At 58.0% G+C, this 19,922-nt stretch overlaps 2 protein-coding genes across 6 annotated transcripts; both read right to left on the reverse strand.

Annotated features, from left to right (window-relative positions):
• Window positions 1-76: 76 nt before the first annotated feature.
• Window positions 77-8,652, reverse strand: MCOLN1 (mucolipin TRP cation channel 1). 2 transcript variants are annotated; one of them, XM_060630125.3, is made up of 14 exons: window positions 8,488-8,652; window positions 6,161-6,357; window positions 5,290-5,457; window positions 5,036-5,201; window positions 4,516-4,624; window positions 4,173-4,269; window positions 3,860-3,959; window positions 3,525-3,631; window positions 3,249-3,398; window positions 2,999-3,100; window positions 2,446-2,568; window positions 1,972-2,187; window positions 383-513; window positions 77-286 (listed from the first exon to the last, which is right to left on the reverse strand). In XM_060630125.3, exons 1-14 carry the CDS (start codon window positions 8,516-8,518, stop codon window positions 250-252), a joined length of 1,734 nt encoding a protein of 577 aa, XP_060486108.1. In that variant the 5' UTR covers window positions 8,519-8,652; the 3' UTR covers window positions 77-249. The 2 variants fall into 2 exon arrangements, 1 of the variants encoding a protein (XP_060486108.1); XR_013554318.2 differs by lacking the exon at window positions 77-286 and having other exon boundaries at window positions 395-679; window positions 714-2,187.
• Window positions 8,653-10,523: 1,871 nt separating this feature from the next.
• On the reverse strand, window positions 10,524-14,848 carry ZNF358 (zinc finger protein 358). Of its 4 annotated transcripts, none has more exons than XM_060630121.3 (3): window positions 14,304-14,848; window positions 12,550-12,655; window positions 10,524-12,306 (listed from the first exon to the last, which is right to left on the reverse strand). In XM_060630121.3, exons 1-3 carry the CDS (start codon window positions 14,499-14,501, stop codon window positions 10,601-10,603), a joined length of 2,010 nt encoding a protein of 669 aa, XP_060486104.2. In that variant the 5' UTR covers window positions 14,502-14,848; the 3' UTR covers window positions 10,524-10,600. The 4 variants fall into 4 exon arrangements, with proteins under 4 accessions (XP_060486104.2, XP_078299565.1, XP_060486105.2 ...); XM_078443439.1 differs by lacking the exon at window positions 14,304-14,848 and adding an exon at window positions 13,451-13,524; XM_060630122.2 differs by lacking the exon at window positions 12,550-12,655 and having other exon boundaries at window positions 14,304-14,413.
• Window positions 14,849-19,922: the final 5,074 nt, after the last annotated feature.

Genomic DNA, 19,922 nt, shown 5'->3' on the forward strand with positions numbered 1-19,922 from the left:
TTTGCGACGCCTTAAAGGGACCGAGACCTGTGGGCGCAGGGAATGCCCCTCCCACTAGAACCGAGAACAAGTTTATTTTCCCGTTTATTTAACACCCACCCACCCCTGTCCCACCCGTGTCCGAGCCGATTGGCACAGGTCCTCAGGGCACGGCAGGGAACCGGTCCTTTAAAAGCAAACCCTAAAAATAAATAAGCGTGAGTCTCCGCAGTCGGAGGGCTAATGTCCAATAGCAGCAGCGGGTCCGAATCAATTCACCAGCAGCGAATGCTCCTCCGAGGCGTCCCTGGAAGAGAAGCCGTATCAGCCGGCCAGCGGGGCAGAAGGCAGCAGTTCCCTCGGGCCCACGCCCTCTCCGCAGCCCCCAATACCCAACTCGAACCTGCCGCAGCAGCAGAGGAGGCTGCAGGCCGAGCCGCTCCCTCGACGGAACTTGCCGGAGGTGGGGCTGTCCTGGCACTGCGCGATGTAGGCCTGGAGCTCGCTCTCCTCCGCGCCAGCACCTCCGGGGTGCTGCGGGGAAACGCGGGGTGGCCCCTTTGATGTCTGGCCTCCCCACCACCACCTCGCCAGCCAGCCAACTGGATCTCCTCCTGGTTCCTTCCACCAGCCAAGCTTCCCCGCCTCCCCCCACCCCCATCCCTTTGCACTCTCACTCTGTACTCACGGTCCCCTGCACCTGTCCTTCCTCATGGTGTGCTTCCCCCGGAGACCTTCCCTGGCCTCCCGAATACGTGCCCCCGCATCTCAGTCAGTTGGTGCCCTCTGCTCTGCTCCAGCACCCAGAACCACACGTGACACAATCTGGGTGCTTGACACGCAACTACTGAGTTGGGTGCACACAGCGGGATCAAGGTCTGGGCTTGTACGTCCCAAGCTGATACACACGTGTGACGTTTAGGCGCTAGAGCAAGCTCCACAGGGGCTCCTCGGGCCTGGGTGACAGAGTGTGTCTGTGGGATGGTTTATCCATGTTTGCGGGGGGGGGGCGCACATCTGCTTTCAGCAGAGCCTTCACCCCCTCCCAACCTGGTAGAGGAATCAGCATCTCTTCCCCAAGTCCTTTCTGGCTACTGGGCCTTTGCTCTGGCTGTTCCTTCTCCCGGGTGCTCTCTCTCTTCAACTCTCATGTCGTCAGTCCAGAAGTTTCTGAGATGATGGCAAGGTTTGCTATCTGTGCCGACCAACCTGGTCGTCACCAGCCATGCTGGCTTTTGGGCACTTGATATGCGAAGTGAGTGAGGAACTGAGTGTGGAATTCACTTTGATTCAAGTCAAAATTTAAGTAGTCACAGGTGGCTAAGATTAGTATTAGCACATTCTAGAAACTCTCCCAGACTCACCCCAGTACCAGTCTAGACCAGGGGACCCTCTGTAGCCTTCGTTCCTTTCACCAGCTGGTCACCACCCTGCCCACTGGTCCAGACTAATCTGTATACACTGCGTTTCCTAGATTCCCACCCAGCGCAGGGTCTGGCCCACCTGCCACCCCCACATTCTACTCCGACCCCTTTCCTCTGACCCCCGCAACCTGCAGGACCGCCACTCCCTGGACTTAAAGAGCTCCCACCCAGACCACCCTACAGAAGAATTAGGAGCGGGGCCTTCCAGAATCCCTCAGTCCTGGGTTGAGCCTGGCCGCTTAGCAGCTGACCTCAGGCAAGTCACTAAAACTCTACAGCCTGGTCTCTTGCTTGGTAAAAGCAGACTCAGGAAACCTTACCTGGCCAGAACCCCACGCGGATGAAACCAAGACTGGCGGCTGCGATCGGCACCACCACCCCAGTCACCTCTCTCTGGCTTCTCAGAGTCTCCCACCTTCTCCCCCTGGACCCTTCCCTCCTCACCCTGCCTCATGTGCCCTGAGACCCTACTAAGGGGACCTGGAGCCCCAGGTACACGGCTGCGAGTATGTGAGGGCTGGCCCCACTGGAGGCAGGCTGGGGGGAGGGCGTGGGGGCCGGCGCTGACCTTGATGGTGTCGTAGGCACCAGTGATGAGCGCGATGAAAAGGCTCAGCACCATGTAGATGAAGAGGCTGATGAAGGAGTAGAGGTAGAGCTGGGAGAACAGCCAGACGAGGCTGCTGCGGCCCTGCTGGGCCTGCATCGCGGCGAACGTCACGAACATGTCGTCCCCGTTGATGAGCGAGAACAGGCACTCGGACACCATGGACAGCGAGCGAAACTGCCAGCAGGGCGGTGGGGTCGTGCCGTCAGAGGCAGCCACAGGCAGGGCCAGGGGCAGGGTGGGGTCACCGGGGGTCAGAGGGAATAATGGGCAGAACTCCGGGGAAAGTACCAGGGGCCAAGGTGGGTGATTCTGTGCCCCCACATCAACAATCGATAAGCCAGGGGTCAGAGGGTTTAGGAAGTGGGCTTAGAGAGGGGAGACAGGAACCCCTGGACTGTGGATCCTGAGCAGCACGCCCCGGACAGCCCCTACCTTCACGTGGTAGGGCCCCAACACGATCCAGCCACAGAAGCAATAGCCCAAGTAGATGACAGCCACACAGCAGCAGAAACGCATGACGCTGGGCAGGGCCACCCGCAGCGTGGCAATGAGAATCTGTGGCAGGCAGATGGCGGGAGGGGGGGGGGGGGCGGTGCGCACAATGAGGGTGTGGGAACCCAGGTGGGACTTGCGAATGGCGGTGAAGCGGGCAGGGCCTGGCTGAAGTCACGCCAGAGCCGCCACAGAAGCCGGGAGTTGAGAAGTTGGGGTTGAGAAGGGGCAGGGTGGGAACGAGGGGGCCTGAGGCTATCCCACGACCAGACTCAGCTGGGTGCGTGTAAAGCAGCGGGCTCACGTGGCTGTGGTTCAGGTGTAGTGACACGGACGTCTGGGGCGGGCAGGTATGGGGAAGAGGCTCATGACAGGCCACCTAGAGAGGCCGCTGACTGCCATACGTGTATGAATTTATCTGGGGGAGGGAAGTGAGATCTGGGGAGCATATGGCTGCCGCCTAGAGGGTCCAGCCTGCACACACGCGGCTTACGTTGTACTTATGGAAGAAGGTCAGATAGCGGATGACGCCGACCCAGACGAGCAAGGTGGAGGTGCCCAGGAGGATGCTGCAGACATCGTAGCTCGCCAGGTTCTAGGGACAAGAGCAGCGTCAACCCCATCTGGCCTGGCCCTTCTGGCGGGGGGGGGGGGGGGGGGGGGGCCCAGGCAGGATGGGGGGGGAACGCGTATTAGGGGAGCAGCACCTGGAAGGGGACAACAGGGCCCCAGGCAGGACCCACCTTGGCTTCGATGCCAATCTTCATGATGGTACCCGAGATAGTGAGCACATCGCTGGTGACCAGCAGGATGTACCAGCCGTTGACAAATTCCAGCCGCTCCCACAGGCTGATGACCCGTCCCCGCTGCCGCCACATGAACCCAACAAACTCCTGCAGGAGGTAGGAGGGGTGAGAGCCTGTCCAGGGAAGGGACCCGCTCTCCCCTGGCCCTTATGGCCCCAGAGCTGGGCAAGGCCGGCTTGGGCACATGTGCAGGCCACTGGAGGCAGCTCTCACGTTCTGCAGCAGAAAGCCACGGAGCAGCGAGCGGGCACACAGCAGGAAGGAGAAGGAGCAGGTGAGGATCACGACCACGTCAAACAGGAGCCGGAAGCTGTTGTCTCCTGTGAGGAGATGACTTGGGTAGAGCCAGGAGTGGCTCAGGGCCTTGGGAGACTAGGGACGGGGCTAGGCCAGGCCTAGGAGACTGCAGGACTGGTTGTGGCTCCTCAGTGAGCTCACGGGTGACCTGGGCGAGTCAGGAACTGGGTCCGTGCTGGCCTGGGACTCGGTGGGCTCCCCAGGCAGGTCAGGACCTCCGGTCCTAGCTGGTGTGGGGCTTGGGGGCTCACCGTGCCTGAAGACGCTGGGGTGCTTACACTCCTGGATGTGGGCCTGGGTCTCCAGGCTGATGGGGATACGGCCGCTGTGCGCCTTATTGTCAAAAGTGATCTGTAGCAACACGGCAAAGCAGGAGGAGCCAGACTGGACCTTGACACACCCAGGCTCCCAGATCCGCACGATGGACGGTCTGTCCAGCCCCATCCCCCTTCTCACCCCCACGCTGCCCTTGGCCAAGGGCCCCAGCCCCGGAGCTCAGAAGCCCTGCAGGCAATCCCTACTACTGGCAGGCCCTACACCCTCGTCCCGGACCCTGGGGCTTACCAGGACACTGAAGGTGTAGCAGTCTGGAATTTCGTTGTTGATCAGGCTCTGGAGGTTGATGGTCTTCAGCTGGAAGTGGATGGTGACGTTGATCAGCCTGGGGGGTGGTGGGGAGGCCTGGGTGAGGGGGAGGGGCTCTGCTCCTCCCGCCTGCCACCGCCCGGCCCCCACCAGTGCTCCTGCCCCAATGCTGACTCTGCAGCTTGCAGAGGAAGTGCTCGCACACGGGCATCAGCGTGGCCTTCCTCTGTCCCCGCCTGTGAGGGGGCGGCCAAGGATGCCTGGCATCCTGCCTCCCCCCACCCTCGGCCCAGCCCTGGAGGCCCCCTCCATCAGGCAGTACTTGTGGAATTTGAGCGTGAGGTTCTTGTAACTGGCGCTGCCGTCGGAGAGGGAGAGATCATCACTGGGGGGCACAAGGGGTCTCTCAGGGGGGTCCACCCGGATGCAGTCTGAGGACAGGGAGTCAGGGAAGGGACACTGGGGGCGGGAGAGGCACAGGCAGGTCTCCCCAGAGTCCCCGACAGCCCCCTTCCCTCCTTCACTTCCCACTATGAGCTTAACGGTTGTCATTTGTTCCCCCACTGTCTCCCCAGGACAGGGCCCAGTGTGTCTCATTCCGGACACAGGCCCTAGGGCCTGGCCCTCAGTGAGCCCCCAGACGTTTAGTGGATCAATGACATTAAGACACCAAGCGTGCGTTTTCCTGCGGACCAAACATTCCCCCAAGGACACCCCGAGCGTCGAGTCACGATCGATCGGGACAACCCTATCTCCTAGAAGGCTGGGAGGCAGAACCCGAATGTGACTCCCAGCAGCCGCGCTACCCCGCCTGCTGTGTCTGCCCCGCCCCGCCTGCTCACCAGTGACAACCAGCGGATCAATGTCAAAGGTGTCGTTGGCCGGGTCCACGTGGCCGCGGTGGTAGTAGTGCTGGCAGAGGGCCAGGGCCGAGCCATTGGCCCAGGGGCCACCTCCGCCCCGCACGTAGGCATACCGGCCCAGCGACACATCGGGGAGCATCAGGTACTGCGGGCAGGGAAGGGGAGAAGCCGTCAGCCCTGCCTGCTCTCCCCTGCCTGCCCCCTCGCCTGCCGCCCCCCGGGGGGCCCCGCACCTGGTCCACGGTGTGGAAGATGGCCTGGTAGAGCTGCTCCCGCGTGTAGGCTGCGAAGGTATCATCCGCCCCATCAGAGTAGCCCAGGAGGAAGAGGTGCCGGAAGGCAATGGTGTTCTCCTCCCGGAAGGTCACTGCCAGCTGGTTGCTGAGCCCGAACAGGATGAGCTGGTGGAGGGAGCAGGCATCGACAAAACTGGGATGGGGCCTCCCCCAGGGCACGAGTGGAGGAAGGCCCACCAGAAATCCCCAGTGAGCAGCACACAGCAGGTGTTCGTACATCTCATGCCCGAGATCAACGTTCATTAAATGTTTAGCAGGTGCCGGGTTCTGTGCTGAGCCCAAATCTACAGGGTAGGTACCACCGATGGGCCCTCGTACCGAAAAGAAATCAGAAGTGTGGTAATACGCCCCGAATCACAGCACCAGACCAAGAGCTCCTTAGGGCAGGGGCTCGGTCTGATTCGTCTTGGGGTCCCCAAAGCCCACCATGGGGCCTGGGATGGCAGCAGTATCTATCTGTTAAGCCACCGGGTCCGTTCTCTTTGAGGCACCAGGCTGCCTGGGTTCAAGTGCCAGCTCCCCATGCTTGGTTGCTCTGTGATTTTGGACAAATCCCTTCACCTCTCTGGGCCCTGGATGCCTCATCTGTAAAAGGGTGACAATAAGAGTTGCCAAGACCTCCAAGGGCATTTGTGAGCTTACCAGGAGCTGTTCCCACACAGACCTGGGAGAGCTTTGTGACTGATCACTGCCATTGTCACTGTCCTTACGTTGCTGCAGCATCAGGACTAGGCTCTGACTCCAGGACTCTCCTTCAAGAACGGCGGCGGCCACAGCTGGGTTCTGCTGGGGCCCCTGCACGACTCACCTGCACAGTGACCACCAAGATCTTCACGACTTGCAGCATCAGCTTGAAGGGCTTGCGACCCTTGGCCCGGAATTTGTCACAGGGACTCATGAAAAAGTACTTGAGGCGGCGACGCAGGTCCTCCTCTTCCGGAGGGACCGGGGAAGCCCCGGCCTGGGTGCCATACCCAGGACTGGGTGTCAGGAGGCGCTCCGTCTCTGAGGGAAAGGGAGAGGGCAGTGGGGATCACCTGGCAACAGGGGAGACAGGTCCCCTGCTCCAGCCAAGAAAAGAACTCTCATCGAAGAAAACCCAGAAACTCGGCAACGTTTTATGGATACACACAGCAATAGCGCTCAGAGGCTACTAATTCCAATTTGGGGCTCAAAAGGGCCTGAGCTGATGTGTGACCCTGTTGCTCACTGGCTGGGGCAGGGCACCCGGCCTCTGAGCCTCAGCTTCCTCCTCTACAAAATGGGGCAGTAATATCCCTCACCGGGAAGCTGAAGGTCTGATGCTCACAAAGCATCGACCACAGGGGCTGGTGCGTGGTAAGACTGTCTGAATATCCCATCCTCGTTCTAGTTGTTGGTTTGTGGGGAAAGCACGAATGGCTTCCACTGGCTTCTCACAGGGCACTCAAGCCTCCAAGGGCTTATATCAACTCCAGCCCCCAGGTGGGAGCATGGAGCTCAGCTACATTCCAGTTTTTTCTTTCTTTTTTTTTTTTTTAAAGAGAAGAAGAGCAAGCATGAGTGGGGGAGGGACAGAGGGAGACAGAGAACCTTCAAAGAGGCTCGATACTCAGTGCAACGTTCAATCCCATGATCCTCGGATCACGACCTGAGCCGAAATGAAGAGCTGGAAACTCAACTGACTGAGCCACCCAGGCACCCCTTCCCGTTTTTTCTGGTCAAACACCCAAAGAAGGGCCCTTCTGCTCATCGCTCATGGTGACCTGGCCCACCCAGCTGACACTCTCACAAGCCACAGGCCTGAAGAAGGAGAGATCGACAATAACAGAGCACATTTGCTCAAGACTCACTGTACCCCAGTGGGTGTCGTTATGCCATTTGTGCGTCGGCTCGTGAGCTAATATAGCGTCTTCATTAAGGGTCCCAACTTCTGGAAATCACACAGCCCTAGAAACAAATCCCAGACCTGCCACTTCCCAGTTGGGGGATCCTGGACATCTTTTAAAACCTCTGTGTCCTCATTTGAAAAGTGGAAATTAAAAAAAAAAAAAAGTCTACCCTGAGGCTGAAATTCTGGAAGGTGTTCTGAGAATGAAGACAGACAAGACAAAAGCCTCGGTTCAGCTCTAGAATTTTAGTAATTCTTCAGCAAACAGGGACTATTCTAAGCATTACTCGTTCCCTTCACTCCTGATCAGCCCAAGAGGAAAGTCCAAGGTTTCATCACCTGCTGGGGTCACAGCTGGTCACAGCAGCCCAGGACCATCCCTGACAGGCCCCCCCCCCACACACACACACACCCCTACTGGGAGAACCGTGCTTCTTTCCAGGACCTGGCTGGCTGGCTGCCTGGCATAGCCACCAGGATGAATGTGGCACCGTCAGAACCTGTCGTGCAGGGAGGGCCAGCTCCTGGCTGGTCCCCTTGGAGCTGGGATGCTGTTGTGGAGTTGTTTACAAGACAGCTGGATGGGAAGCCAGAGGGCAGGCCCGCCTCCCTAGCTGGGATCACAGTTAACCCACCCCAGATCCTACCAGCAGGGACAGCTGAAAGACCAACACAAAGGGTCCTCCTCCAGCCCCACCCCCCGCATTAAGAAGCAGAGACTGAAAATACTGGAGGCTGGGCAGCCACCTCCTGAGTTCAAGGAAGCTGAGCTTCCATGGGTTTGGACTTAAAAATCGAGTTAAGTGCCAAGGTCAAGGAGGCAATCTGAGTTTTAGAGAAGCTGAGCGTTGCCTCCTGGATTGGGGAAGGGAATCCTGGGAGTTTCACGTGAGGTTTGGAGAAGCTGGTGCCCGCTGAGAGTTCCAGCAAAGCTGAGCAAAGCAGAACGCAAACCCTGGAAACCTCCCCGGCGCGAGCTGGCGAAGCTGGCGGCCCACCCGCTGCCTGAGTTTAGGGACTCTGAGCACAACGTGGGTCCAGGAAGAGCACTCGGCAGTCCCGCCACTCCGAGGTCGGAGGAGCTGGTGCCCACCTGTGGCCCAGGTGCTAGGAGCCATCTGTCCTTATCTCCACCCCCGGGAAGCTGAGAGGTCAGCACCGGAGTTTAGGCAAGGGAAACCAGGGGCTCAGCCGCCCCAGGTCGGGGAAGCTGGCCGCCCGCCCGCCGCCCGCGTTCGGAGGCCCGCGGGGCCGCGCGCCCTCACCTGAGCCGCGCCGGCCCACGGGGGCTGCCATGCCAGGACGGGGAGCGCCGGACGCCGGCGGGCGCGGCGGGGCAGCCGGGGTCCGAGCGCCCGCCGCTGCCACTGCGGCCTCGCTCCCTCGCGGTGCAGCTTCAAACCCTCTCGCATCAGCTGACTCGAGCCGCGGTCACGTGATCGGAGCGGCGCCGCGCCCCCCCAACCACTGGAAGCACGTGACCGGATCCTGTCCCACCCCCTGCGCCACGACAATCCCTGCGGCCGCAGCACGCATGCGTTGTCCTCGGCTGGCGACTTGCGGGGCGGAGGGCGGTCTTGGGGCCCTAACGCCGACGGTCCCTGAAGGTGCTGGGGGATGGGCTGGCTGTGAGAATGCCAAAGTAGGGCTGGTTCCGTCCTGGCTCCTTGCCACGCCTCCGTCCGGTGCCGGATTCTAGGGTTCCAAGTTCAAGGCTTGACCCCTTACCCTTCCCAGAGTCCGAGGATGATCGTCCGTCCTGTCTCATGGCTGCTTCTCTGGCCTGGCAGAAACCTCATGCTTACTCGCATCTCGGCTTCCGCTCCTCTCATCTGAACTGTCGGCAAATCTATGTCATTTCCTAATTGTGTCCTAAATAGGACCACTTATCCCCACTCCTATGGCCGTCAGCGGAGAGTCCCTCATCATTCCTGGCCTGGACCACTGCAGCCACCTCCTTCCTAACCTGAGGCTCCCACTCCTGCCCCCTGCACTGTCCAGGCAGCAGCCGGAAAGCATTTTGGAAGAGTAACTCCTGTTGAGTCTTCTGCCACACCTGTCGACGTCTTCCCGTTGCTCTAGGATAACAAGCAAACTCCCACCTCAGTCTGCCAGGGCCCTCTGCTCTGGCCCCAATCTCCCCTAGCTCATCACTCAACAGCCCCGGGGCCTTTGCACACTCTTGCTTTGAAACACGCTGGTTAATGGGGCGCCTGGGTGGCGCAGTCGGTTAAGCGTCCGACTTCAGCCAGGTCACGATCTCGCGGTCCTTGAGTTCGAGCCCCGCGTCAGGCTCTGGGCTGATGGCTTGGAGCCTGGAGCCTGTTTCTGATTCTATGTCTCCCTCTCTCTCTGCCCCTCCCCCGTTCATGCTCTGTCTCTCTCTGTCCCAAAAATAAATAAAAAACGTTGAAAAAAAATTTAAAAAAAAAACACGCTGGTTAAGAACTCAGGCTCTGGCGGACAGACAGTTTGGATTAAATCTAGGCCCTGCCAACTGCCACTTACTTCTACATCCGCCAAAGGGTCCCTTAAACTCCACATGTCTGGTTGCTCGTTTGCAAAATGGGGATATTTAGTCATAGTTACCTGTCTGGTGAAGCTGTGGAATTAAAAGAGAAAATGCGAGAGCATAAACTGCAAGGGTACAGAGCAAGGCCGGGCAACCAGCACTGACAATTAAGTTAGTGGGTTATTGGGATTCTAGAATCCCTCCTCAGGAAAGCAGTCCCCCCAGTAACTGCTTTTCAAAGCTTTCTGAAATTGGCATCTGTGAGTTCTGTGAAGGCCAAGGCCGTGCTTATCTTGCTCTCTGTTGAGGCTCCAGGAAGCAACAGATTTTGGCTGAACACATAAATGAGCGCCTCTTCTGTCCAGTGCTGTACCTAGAACATGGGCTGTGAAGGGCGTGGCGTAGGCTGTGCGAACACAGAACACATGGGATAGGGCTGCCGGCAAGGTCTCCTATCAGCCTCCATTATCAGCCTTCTAGACTGTCAACATGCCAGAAATTCCACCACTCAGAGAAAAGCCAGAGGGAAGGGATCCTGTTCAGACCACCCGCCAAGGAAGTCTGCCCTTGACTAGGGTGGCTAGGGTGCTCTCGGGGAGCAGAGTGGTAACTACGGTGGGCCAGTGTGAGCCCTTGTGGGGGAACGGGGAAGCCTGGAGGATTAGGGGCAGGGAGCCAGGACATTGGGGTTCCAGCTGTGGCTGGCACGGGCCACACCCTCCCCCATCTCCCGAGGAAAGGGCTGTGCCTTAGTGGAAAAAGAGAAACAGCCAAACCACGACACAGAGCCAGGAGGCAGTGCGAGGATTTTACTAAACTGCACGACACACAACTTCCCCAGGCGCCCGGGAGCATCGGCGTCCACTTCAGCCGTCGGGGCCCAGCAGCGCCCCTTGCTCCCGCACCCACTCGGGACTCTCGCCAGTAGGGAGGGCTGGGCTGACAGTGTCATGGGTGGGGGAGCAGGGTTCGGGATGAGACTCGGGGTTGGAGTCGGGGCTGGGGCCAGATCCGCGGTCAGGGCTGGCCGCAAGGTCGGGATCTGCGTCGTGCCCAGGCTTAGGGTCAGAAGCTTTGATAGAATCAGGGGTGGGGGTAGATTCGGAGCCAGAGACAGCTTTGGGGCTGGGATTAGGGAGGGAGCCCGGCTCGGAGCCAGGGTCAGAGCCAAGGCCAGAGCTGGGGCCAGGGCCGAGGCCCAGGCCGGAGCCGAGAACAGACACAGCATCAGGCCCCAGGAGGGAGACCTGCCCGGGCCGCAGCATCGAAGCAGGACTGAGGCCCAGGCCTGCGGCGGCCGCCGCGGCAGCGGCAGCCGCCGCGGCGGCGCCCTCGTGCACGCGCTTGTGCTTGGTGAGGCTGGAAGCCTGGCCGAAGGCCTTGCCGCAGAGCTGGCAGCGGTAGGGGCGCTCTCCGGAATGCACGTGCAGGTGCTGCAGCAGCGCGGAGCTCTGCCCGAAGGCCTTGGAGCAGTGGGGGCAGGCGTAGGGCCGCTCGCCCGTGTGGATGCGCAGGTGGTGCTGCAGGTTGGAGCTCTGGCCGAACGCCTTGCCGCAGTGGGGACAGCGGTACGGGCGCTCCGCCGTGTGCGTGCGCTGGTGCTGCAGCAGCGCCGAGCTCTGGCCGAAGGCTTTGCCGCACTGCGGGCACGGGTACGGCCGCTCGCCCGTGTGCGTGCGCAGGTGCTTCAGCAGCGCGGAGCCCTGCCCGAAGCCCTTGGCGCACACGGGGCACTTGTGCGGCCGCGGGCCGCCGTGCGTGCGCAGGTGCTGCGCCAGCAGCGAGCCGTGCCCGAAGGCCTTGCCGCACACGGGGCAGTGGTGCGGCTTCTCGCCGCTGTGGCTGCTGCGGTGCTTCAGCAGCGTGGAGCGCCAGCCGAAGGCCTTGCCGCAGGCCGCGCACTGGTAGGGCCGCGCGCCCGTGTGGATGCCCCGGTGCTGGGCCAGCGTGGCGCCGTGGCTGAACGACTTGCCGCAGTCGGGGCAGCGGTAGGGCTTCTCGCCGCTGTGGGTGCGGCGGTGCTGGCTCAGCCCGGAGCTGCGGCGGAAGGCTCGCCCGCAATCGGGGCAGGAGAAGGGCCGGGGAGGGCTGGCAGGCGCAGGAAGCGCCGCGGGGCTGGCGGCCAGGACCTCGGGAGTGGCAGTGAGGCTAGATGAGAGGGGGTCCAGGTCTGGGGCTTCGGTGGGGCTGAGGGTGTCGCTGTTGGGGTCAAGAACCAGGGGGACAGGGCCGATGACGTCTGGATCCAGGTCGAAACTTGAGGACATGGGGTCGAGATCTTGGGGATCCGAGTCACGGGTCCCCGAGACGGAGCTCGGAGCTTCAGCATCGGGGTCCAGATCCTCAGAGACGGGCTCCAGATCTTCATAGCTGGGGTCCACATCTTCGGAGACAGTGTTGAGGTCTTCTGGGTCGGGCTCTGGGTCCAGCTCTTCAGGGTTGGGGTCCAGGTCCTCGGAGTCAGAGTCAAGCTCGTCACAAGCGGGCCTTGGGCCTTTGTGGCCTGGATTCCTGACCAGGACCGAGCGCCGCATCCCTGGTGTGGAAATGCTGGCTGCTTCTAGGGCCGGATCTGCAGGGGTGAGGACAGAGGGTGGGTGGAGGTAGGTGCTGGAGAACAGGGGGTCTCTCTTGGAGTCTGGGCAGGGAAGTGAGGGGGGGCCGTGCCCCACAACCCACCCCTGTACACACACATGGATCCTTCTCTTGTCTCAGACTGCAGGGAGACTTGTGGCAAGCCCCAGACAGGGCAGGGAGAAGAGGGACCCTGGTGGGACATGGGGGCGGGGCGGGGCTTCCCTTCTCAGCACCACACCTGGATGGAAGTCATGGGACCCGGCACTAGAGGTCTCCAGTACCCAGTTCCAGGGCTCTGCCCCTCTCTGCATCTTGGGCTCCTCCTCCCGTGGGAAGCTTGGGTCCTGTGGAGGAGAGAGAATCCAGGCTTCCTACCCCCTTGGCTGGGGTCCCCTCACGGGAAAGAGGGATAAGTCCCTGGGTTCCTGTGCTTGCTTCTAGTACACGGCCTGAATCCCGGTTCCATCATTGGGGAGGGCATATTTGGGGTTTCCCCTGAAACCTCGGGCTTGCCTCGTAGAGAGGAGCATCGTGAGCTCTGAAGCTTGTACGTGGGGGGTGAGTGGGGGGCAAAAAGCATCTGGTACTCATCTTGGGTCACTGGGGGAGGGCAGGGGCACCTCTGGCTTGCTTGCTGGGGAAGAGACGACCTGAGTGCCAGACCTCACAGTTCCGGGGTGGGAGTAACAGTCAAGACCCTTGTGTACCCGAATGCCAAGTTCCTAAAGCTAGAGAGGGTGGGGGAAATACTGTAGGACCCAGTGGGATGCAGGGAGACCCATGGACCCCATAGCCAGGAAAGCAGGGACAGGTGTTGGTATACCTGTCTGCCCAACTGGATAGACATCCTGAATTCTAACCCCTAGCGGAGGTGGGGGGGGGGGGGGAGGCGCAAAAATAATGCCTGGGGCTCCTCTTAGGTTACTGGGGGGGGCGGTCTTGGGTCATCTCCTAGAAAAGGGGAATTCCTGAGTAACTGAGCCAATGGCTGAGATATGGCAACGGGTGTCAGGACCCTTTTATCCTCTCCTGGAGAAAAGATCCTGAATTCCATCCAGCCCCATGCCTGGTGGTTGGGAACAAGGTCTAGAAACAATAGCTGGGACCCCTTCTGGGGAGCTCAGGGAGCTCAGGATTACCTGATGGGGAGGCGGTCTGGAGCTACCCACTCCATGGGTGGGGGTTGGGGAGCAAACGACAAATAGATCTGATCCTGGCCACAACCCCACAGCTGGAAGTGGCTAAGCAAGAGGGTGGAGTTCTTAGATCACCTCCTGAACCCAGACACCACATTTGGAGGGGGTGGGGAACAATGGCTGGGTCCCCTTCTGGGTTCCTGGGGCACAGGGGGACCTTTAGATTGCCTCCTGAGGAAGGGCCCTCCCAAATTCCCATCTCTTAGCTGGAAAGGGGGGGGGGGCATTCTGAGTTCCTGGGGGGGAGACAGGTGGGCCCCTGGATGACCTCCTGCGAAGGGGCTTCCAGAACTCTGGCCCCCAAGACTGAAGAGTAGGGGGAACAATAACGGGGCTCCAGGGGGTCAGAGGGAACCCCTGGATCCCTCTCTTGAGGAAGGGCCTCCTGAACTCCCGACCTCAGGCTGGAGGGTGGGGAGAACAATACTTAGACGTCCTCCACGGTTCCTGGGATGGAGGGGGTCTGGATCGCCTCCAGGGGAAGGGGCGTCCTGAGCTCCCGACCCCACAGCTGAGGGTGCCCCCCCCCCATACCTCCCGATTTCAGGCGCCCAGCTCCGGCTGGGCCCTCCCCCGGGGACGCGGCGGCGGAAAGGGCGCGCTAGGCCCGCGGGCCGCGGGGACCCCCTCCCCTCACGCCCGCGACCCCGCTCTCCCGGGCGGGGCGGGCGGTGCGCGCGAGCGGAGGTTGGGGGGGAGGCGGACAGAGGTCGCCCCGGGCCGCGCCCCGCGCCCGCCCCCGCCCCGGCCGCGACCCCGGCCCCCGCCCGCCCGGCCCGCTCGCGGGGACACTCACCCGGCGCCCCTCGCCCCTGCCCGGCCCGCCGCGCCCCCGGGGCCCGCAGGAAGCCCCCCGCCCGCCAGCCCCGCCGGCGGCCCCCTCGGCCCAGCGGCCCCGCCAGGCGCTCCCGGGGAGCGAGAGGGGCCGGCCGAGGGCCGCAGCGGGAGCTGCTGGGACTTGTAGTTCGCCCGCGCCCGCCGCGGCCGTCGCCATCGCTGCCCCCGCCCCCCGGGCCAGCCTTTGTCCCGGCCCGGCCGCCCCGGCCGCGCGGCCGCGCCTTTGTCTGCGCCGCGCCCTCCCGCGCTGCCCTCGCCCCGGCCCGGCCCGGCCCCGCGTCTCAGCCTCTCGGGGTCCCTCTCTGCCCTCGCCTGCCTCGGCCCCTGTGTCTGTCTCTCGCCTGTCTCTCTTTCCATCCCTGTACCCCTCTCCGCGCCTAGCTCTGTTCCTTTCTGTGTCTCTGTCCCTCTCCTCCTGTGTTTCTCTGTTTCAATCTCTTTGCCTCCGTTCCTGCCACTTTTTTCTGCCTCTGCCCCTCCGTCTCTCTTTCTGTCCTCCTCTGTCTCTGTCTCTGCCTCCTGCCCATGTGTCTGACTCTATCTTTGTCCAAAAGGCACCAAACCTTGTTTCCCTGGCCGACTGGCACTGCACAGAAACACAGCCAAGACTCGGAGAAGCCCTGCAATTTACAAAGTTGTTAATCTTTGCCCAGCCCAGCGTCTCCCTTTAAAATTCTGCCAGGAAAAGGGCTGGGAACGCTGTCCCTGAGTGTTTTCCTCCTACCCGGCTGATGGGTCACTCACTGCTGTCACTGGTGTGGACTCCCTGTGTCTGATGCCCACTGGAGTGACGATGATCTCTGGAGAAGCCTAGGCCAGAGCTGGGAAGGACTCTGGGCAGACTTTACCTGGAGACACAGATCCCCGCGAAGAGGGAGTGAAAAACAGCCCCGGCAGCTGGCAGCTGGGCCGTGATGCTCTTAACTGAACATAAACAACAGTCACAGAATATAAACAATGATCACACAAGGCCGCTCTGTGACCATGTCTGAACCAAGCCAGAGACAAGGACACGCTGCAACCACAAAAATGAATACACACCCTCCTCTCCCGACCAACGCAAGTGACCACTGCTTCTTACCAGTGATAGCCCCGCGTCCATTCTTCCACTGCTGAGATAAAAATCATCAAAATACCCAGGCACCAATCCGCTCCCTGCTAGCACCAACTTAGACTTGGCCTCTACAGTCTTCAGCTGTCTTTAAAACTACCGAGCACATGCCTGCATCCCATAAGATGCCCTCCTGTCCCACAACACCCTCTTATGGAGGCACCCCATGGTTCCTATTATGTGATCTTTCCTGCTGGAGCAAGCTAAAAAAAAAAATTTTTTTTTTTTTTTTTTTTGATGACAGGTGTATTTCTGATGGTCGTTGGCCGGTTAATTTTGACACCACCTACCCTTGAAGACAACCTCAAGTACATCAGGCCTCCAGGAGTCTTCTCTCTCCTGTCGTGAACCTTCTAGATCTGTGCTGACCTTATGGTCTGAAGCTTGCTCTCCACGTTTCTGCGGGAAAGCCCACAGAAGATCTGAGAGGTTTGAGACTGAAATTGGATTATGTCACTGGTGCCTCACCCCGTCGCCTCCCGGAAGATCCCATAACAAATAACACTCGTAATGACAGCTGTTGTTTCTGTCTGCTAAGTATCTCAGTCAGAACCTTGCTTTCTCTTTGTGGATCCTTCCCCACTACTCCAGTCTAACACAGCCCCCCCCCCCCCCAGTAATATTCGATCTAAGCTTACCAATCAGACAACTCCATCCCCTGGCCACAATAAGTAGGTCTGAGGACATGACATTGGAAGGTCTCATTCTTTCTCTGGGATCGTCAGCTGTATGCAGGACCTCATCTTACCCGCAGCCACCTTGTGCAGTTGTCTGGAAGAACAGTCTGCAGACTGAAGCCAGTCTACACCAGGATGTACAGGTGAAAGTCGGAGAGACAGTTCTGGCAATATTGGTTGAGCTCCTGGATAGAGCCATACCTGAAGCCAGACGCCCTGATCCTTTCCATTACCACGAGCCAACAAATTTCCCAGACAGTTGGGATAGTTTTGTCCCTTGAATCCCTATTCTGTCCCTTGAATCCATGATAGTCTTAACTTATTTAGGATTAGTACCTGGAAAGGGAAGGATATTGAGGGAAATGACTTCAAACGTGGGATTGGCTGAGCAACGTTGAGGTAGAGGGCGGGGGCCACGGCGTACACAGACGTATTCACTTTAAAGTGAAGGGCACTCCCTAGATTTATACAGTGCACAATCTGCCCTGAGAAGAGCCTTCCTCGAGAAACAAGAAATCTCTGTTATGTGGAAGAAAAATAGCTTCTTAAAACCCTGCCTATTTTATCTCGGGACTCTAAACACGCGTCTCTTGGGACTGTGGTTTGAGGGTCTTTGGAGAAAAACATGGAGGATGTTGAAATATGTGAGAGCCTTCATAAGGTCTTCAGAAAGGTCTCCTTCGACAGACGCAAGCTGCCTCTGTGGCCTTCTTGAAGCAGAGACTAGCGCCTGCTTGATTTTGTGATTGCCAGAGCTGAATTCTCTGCCCCAAACTAGAAGAGGAAGTTAGTAATGAGGTGGGAGATAAGATTGGGACTCTCGGAGAACCAGGGCGCATTAGATGCCTCAGGCTACTCTCTAACACCGAACTCGCCCAGTCTATAAACGTCCGTTGGGAGGAGCCTATTAGTTGACTTTCCACCCTCTGGATTGTAACCTGGAGCAAAATAGATGCTAAGGGGATGGCAGGCACAGGTCTGTTGCTAGGAAACAAGGTCCAGAGAGGTTGGTCTCCGGGCTCAAAGATCCTGGTGAGCTTTGGGGAACCAAATCACCCAGGGGTGGGCTAGTGGACCGGCCAACCAATCATAGCATCCTATCCCTCTGGGCACAGTGATTGGCTCACGGCTAGGCATGTGACTCAAATGCGCCAATCAGCGTGTCCCTTAAGTTCCACTGAGAGGAGTTGGGGGCAAGACCCCTCCCTCTTTCTTTGAAGCTTTAATCAAAAGGATTTGGGTTATAGCATCTTTTTATAGCGTCCTTGGAACCCAATGGTTCCAAGCCACCACTTGCAGGGATACAGGACTGAGAACTGGCGAGGGAGAACAGTCCTGATAGTCACGTGAGACCTAATGCCACATTTTATTTCTAAGTTGTGAAAAACAAAATTCAACCAAAGAAATTTGAAGATCTAACTGGTTTTATTAAATGACTCATGAATGGGGCAGCATCCCTTGTAACGCGTAGGGGGGCATTATGAGGAATTGTGCAAAATAGAAGGTATTTCTAGGAAGGAGGGCAGGGCAAGAAAGTTATAAGCAAAAGAAAAAGGGTTGTCCCAGGCAAAGTCACTTTCCCTTAGGGGAAGGCAGTGGATCTTATTGGGTAGATTACCTCACTACCTTCCGTTGGGGGATGGGGAAGGCCTCTGTGGCAGATGACCTTATTGGTACATATCAGAAAATTACTGATTGATAGGGGGCGCCTGGGTGGCTCAGTCCGTTAAGCGTCCAACTTCAGTTCAAGTCATGATCTCATGGTTGCTGAGTTCGAGCCCCGTGTCAGGCTCTGTGCTGACAGCTCAGAGCCTAGAACCTGCTTCGGATTCTCTCTCTCTCTCTCTCTCTCTCTCTCTCTCTCTCTCTCTCTCTCTCTCCCCCCTCCCCTGTTCACACGCTATCTCTCAAAAATAGACATTTAAAAAATTTATAAAAAAAGAAAAAAATACTGATCGATAGATTAAAATTTACATTTCTGGAGGAGGTTGAAACTGAAATTAGGTTAGGTATTAAGCCCCGGTTTGGTGCTTTAGCCTGGCCCCAGTAACACTGTTTGGAGCCTGTGGCTTTCTTTTTAACAACGTCAGTCAAATCCCTTTCTTCTTCAACTGGAGCAAGCTGGGTTTCTGTCACTTGCAACAAAAATGACCTAAGACGTTAAAAAACTATGGGCACCTGTCCAGCTGCAACCTGGCCTAAGAATGGTACGTGCACATTTTGTGTAAACCTTGTACCCATTCTAGGAAGGAAGAATTAAGTGCCATCCCATTTTACAAATGAAGTGAGGATCAGAGCACACCATCACTTGCCCAAGGACAGACAGGCAGGTGAGTGGCAGGTCTGAATTCTGCTGCTCGGTGATGAAATGTTTTTCTTTAAAAATTAATCTGTTCTCAAAAAAAATTAATCTGTTCTCCCAGGTGCAATCCTATGTTATTCATCTTATTTTATCAGCCTTTTGGGTTTCTATAGTTAATATGAAATGCCTTTTTTGGTGGTGGGAAGGGGTGAGTGGAATACAGGTAGCCATAAATCCATAAAATACATCCTAAATCATGATGAAGTATCTTTCTGCACTGAAAATATTTCTAGTGGAGTTCTCATTCTTTCCCAGCAACCCATCCCAGGGCTAGTCAATTCCATTGTTAGAAAATGCTTCAATTTGTGCAGAAATCTGCCTCCTTGTAACTCCTACCCATTATGTTTCATCTGGTGTCTGGGTTGTTGCTTCAAACCACTCCTAGAACTAGGTGGGAGCACAAATAATCCTGCACCCAGAGCTACATGGAAAAGAATACCAAAGTAAGTTTTCTCAGCTTCCTGGTAGGCAAGGCAAAAAGGAATAGCCTTTTTGTTAAGAGTAGTCAAAAAAAGGGGCGCCTGGGTGGCGCAGTCGGTTAAGCGTCCGACTTCAGCCAGGTCACGATCTCGCGGTCCGTGAGTTTGAGCCCCGCGTCGGGCTCTGGGCTGATGGCTCGGAGCCTGGAGCCTGTTTCCGATTCTGTGTCTCCCTCTCTCTCTGCCCCTCCCCCGTTTATGCTCTGTCTCTCTCTGTCCCAAAAAATAAATGAAAAACGTTGAAAAAAAAATTGAAAAAAAAAAAAGAGTAGTCTTGTCAACAAACAGACCAGCTTCATCAGGAGAGCCTGATTTTGTCCTGGGGATCTTTGTAGGCTGGGTTTATTGCAGTGGTTGTCAACCAAGACAACTCTTCCCCCCAGGGGACATTTGGCAATGCCCAGAGATATTTTTGGTTGTCACAACTGGCTGGGGTAGAGGGAGAATGCTGCTGGCCCTTAGCGGGTAGAGGTCAGGGATGATGCTAAACATCCTACGATGCACAAGAGGGCCTCTAACAATAAAAAATGATCCCATCCAAAATGTCAGTAGTACTGGGTTTGAGAAATCCCGGTTCATCAGGAGGTAATTCACAAATGTGTCATGTACATCTTTAGTGAAAGCAAGAAGAGGTGTTTTGCAGCTAGCAGACCCTTGCATGGCTAATATGAGTGCAGCCAAAAGGGCCATCTTATTCTGTAGGACCCAAAGCTGGACTCCTGCCCTTCCTGTGTAAATGACAACCTGGCCTCACAGGATTGCTGCCCATGGGGAGAGGGCTCCTGGTTGGGCTTGAAGTTGGCTCTCAGTGGCTCGTTGGATGGGAGGCCTTGGTCTTTGAAGGTCTGACTACGGAGTCAGGGAGCCATGTTCATTCCCCAAAACCAGATTGGCAGCAGCCCACTGAAGCAGGCCCTGGGCATGGCCACCAATGCCCATTTTTTTTCCA

Source organism: Panthera onca, chromosome A2, assembly GCF_046562875.1.
Source record: "Panthera onca isolate mPanOnc1 chromosome A2, mPanOnc1 haplotype 2, whole genome shotgun sequence".
NCBI classification, from domain to species: domain Eukaryota; kingdom Metazoa; phylum Chordata; class Mammalia; order Carnivora; family Felidae; genus Panthera; species Panthera onca.

Bases quoted from the DNA above. Each gene is read 5' to 3' on its own strand.
- MCOLN1 (XM_060630125.3), bottom strand. From the start codon at position 8,518: ATGGCAGCCCCCGTGGGCCGGCGCGGCTCAG. The intron at 3,960-4,172 runs GTAAGCCCCAGG...GTGTTGCTACAG, and splicing joins GCTACACCTTCAGTGTCCTG to ATCACTTTTGACAATAAGGC. The intron at 3,632-3,859 runs GTGAGCCCCCAA...ATCTCCTCACAG, and splicing joins CCCCAGCGTCTTCAGGCACG to GAGACAACAGCTTCCGGCTC.
- ZNF358 (XM_060630121.3), bottom strand. From the start codon at position 14,501: ATGGCGACGGCCGCGGCGGGCGCGGGCGAACTACAAGTCCCAGCAGCT. The intron at 12,656-14,303 runs GTGAGTGTCCCC...TCTCCTCCACAG, and splicing joins GCAGGGGCGAGGGGCGCCGG to GACCCAAGCTTCCCACGGGA. The intron at 12,307-12,549 runs GTGTGGTGCTGA...TCACCCCTGCAG, and splicing joins GTCCCATGACTTCCATCCAG to ATCCGGCCCTAGAAGCAGCC.